The sequence below is a fragment of the Plectropomus leopardus genome, unplaced genomic scaffold, assembly GCF_008729295.1.
Source record: "Plectropomus leopardus isolate mb unplaced genomic scaffold, YSFRI_Pleo_2.0 unplaced_scaffold80427, whole genome shotgun sequence".
In the NCBI taxonomy this organism is placed as follows: Eukaryota; Metazoa; Chordata; class Actinopteri; order Perciformes; family Serranidae; genus Plectropomus; species Plectropomus leopardus.
In genome coordinates this window covers 1-420 of record NW_024688607.1, presented here as the reverse complement: position 1 = coordinate 420, position 420 = coordinate 1, and the positions used below count along the sequence as shown (strand labels likewise).

The 420-nt window shown below is 62.4% G+C and overlaps 1 protein-coding gene across 1 annotated transcript; it reads right to left on the bottom strand.

Annotated features, from left to right (window-relative positions):
- Positions 1-147: 147 nt before the first annotated feature.
- On the bottom strand, positions 148-417 carry LOC121940223 (histone H2A-like; the record flags this gene model as incomplete). The annotated part of the gene is made up of 1 exon (XM_042483040.1): positions 148-417. A coding segment is annotated over one exon (270 nt), but the record flags the coding sequence as incomplete, so codon positions are not given.
- Positions 418-420: the final 3 nt, after the last annotated feature.

Sequence of the window (420 nt, the reverse complement as noted above, 5' to 3'; positions counted from 1 at the left end):
TTTGGTCGATGTGCGTGTTGTATCGCGGGACTCTGTCACAGCTGGTTCCGGGTTTTTGCTCTGTAGTTTCGGGTGTGTGGCTCTTAAAAGAGCCGTTGTTGTGGTTTTCGGGGTGTAACCGGGTTCCTGGTGAGTCCCGGTGTCAGTCTACTTCTTGGGGCCCTTGTCGGTCTTCTTGGGCAGCAGGACGGCCTGGATGTTGGGCAGCACGCCGCCCTGAGCGATGGTCACTCCGCCCAGCAGCTTGTTGAGCTCCTCGTCGTTGCGGACCGCCAGCTGCAGGTGTCGGGGGATAATCCGGGTCTTCTTGTTGTCGCGGGCCGCGTTTCCGGCCAGCTCCAGGATCTCGGCGGTCAGGTACTCCAGCACCGCCGCCAGGTACACCGGAGCCCCGGCGCCGACCCGCTGAGCGTAGTTGCC